Source organism: Amphimedon queenslandica, unplaced genomic scaffold (assembly GCF_000090795.2).
Source record: "Amphimedon queenslandica unplaced genomic scaffold, v1.1 AMPQUscaffold_1809_Cont26186, whole genome shotgun sequence".
Taxonomy (NCBI): Eukaryota; Metazoa; Porifera; class Demospongiae; order Haplosclerida; family Niphatidae; genus Amphimedon; species Amphimedon queenslandica.
In genome coordinates this window covers 1-1,218 of record NW_003557853.1, presented here as the reverse complement: position 1 = coordinate 1,218, position 1,218 = coordinate 1, and the positions used below count along the sequence as shown (strand labels likewise).

General features: G+C 44.7%; 1 protein-coding gene across 1 annotated transcript; it reads left to right on the top strand.

Moving 5' to 3' along the window:
* Positions 1 to 11: 11 nt before the first annotated feature.
* LOC105316312 (von Willebrand factor A domain-containing protein 3B-like) lies at positions 12 to 648 on the top strand (the record flags this gene model as incomplete). Its single annotated transcript, XM_011411144.1, has 1 exon — positions 12 to 648. A coding segment is annotated over exon 1 (637 nt), but the record flags the coding sequence as incomplete, so codon positions are not given.
* Positions 649 to 1,218: the final 570 nt, after the last annotated feature.

Below are 1,218 nucleotides of genomic sequence, written 5' to 3'. Positions count from 1 at the left end.
GATTGGTAGGTATGGTTTCCAGTGTCCCCTCTGGCGGTTCCTGTCAGGTTCTCTTTAGCACTGGAGTCAGTTCCAATCTACCCATTAAGCTCCTCCTACCCATCAAAGGCTCCACCCCCTGCCCTGCCCTTAGACCAGGAGACTATGTATTTGTTAGAACAAGAATCAAAATACTCAAAGGCGATATTTATTTACCAGGTGTCATTATGGCACTCCCAGAAAATCCCCGAGTAGGCGGAGCGCTATTCTCGGCTTCCATTTTTGGCGGTCGGATTGTGACATGTTCTCGTAGTTCCCTCGTTAAAATTGGGCGTGTCCGATACCGAGAGGCGTGTGACTGCCTCATTAATTGGCTAAAGAAAAGAGAAAAACTCGACTACAGGGACATGGGGCCAACCACATCAACACCAAATAAGGAAATGATACATGTATTGCCACGGGAACTACCTAGCAACTTATCTAGCTCAGATGAGAGTATTCCAATTAATGCCCATTCACCGGATGGCTCCAAACCTCTCTCTCCTCTTTCCCCTGGACCGGAGGATGTTCCCTCGGATGCTCCTTCATATCACGGGCCAGTGACTATTGAAAGAGGCACATCCCCTATACCACTGAACGAGTCAAGGGGACTTGTTGATAAAGAAACATGTACTTCACTGCAGTCATTAATAATACACAATGAAGAGGAGGGAGAGGGAGAAGGAGAAGGAGAAGGAGAGGGAGAAGGAGAGAGAGAAGGAGAGGGAGATAAAGAAGATAAAGAAGTCCCAGCTCCAGAAGAGGGTGTGGATAAGTCTGGTGATCTCACTATTGGGATGCTGGACTCAACTCAAGATGGCAACACTCTTTCCAAGTTAGCTCAAGATGAGGAGGAGCAGGTCTTGGCTAGATGGATGGATGATGGATGGTATTACAGAAGTAAGGATTCTCTCAATCCTTTTTATCATTACTTGCCTGACTCCAATACTGTGTAGCTCAAAATTGTTATCAGTCAGAATTTTTGTTCGATAAAATTATCTAGTATGCAGAATAGATACAATTTTAAAGGTTTTAATGTAATTTTTGGCTGACGATTTGGAGCTATTAAATACTTGTTTGACTGGTTTTTTCAACAGGTATTGTGGTGAGTAAGGGGGAGGAGTCTTGGACTGTTTGTGATGCTAACGGAGATGAGGAGACATGCCCTCGTGATGACATCATCACTGATCATGATGATGC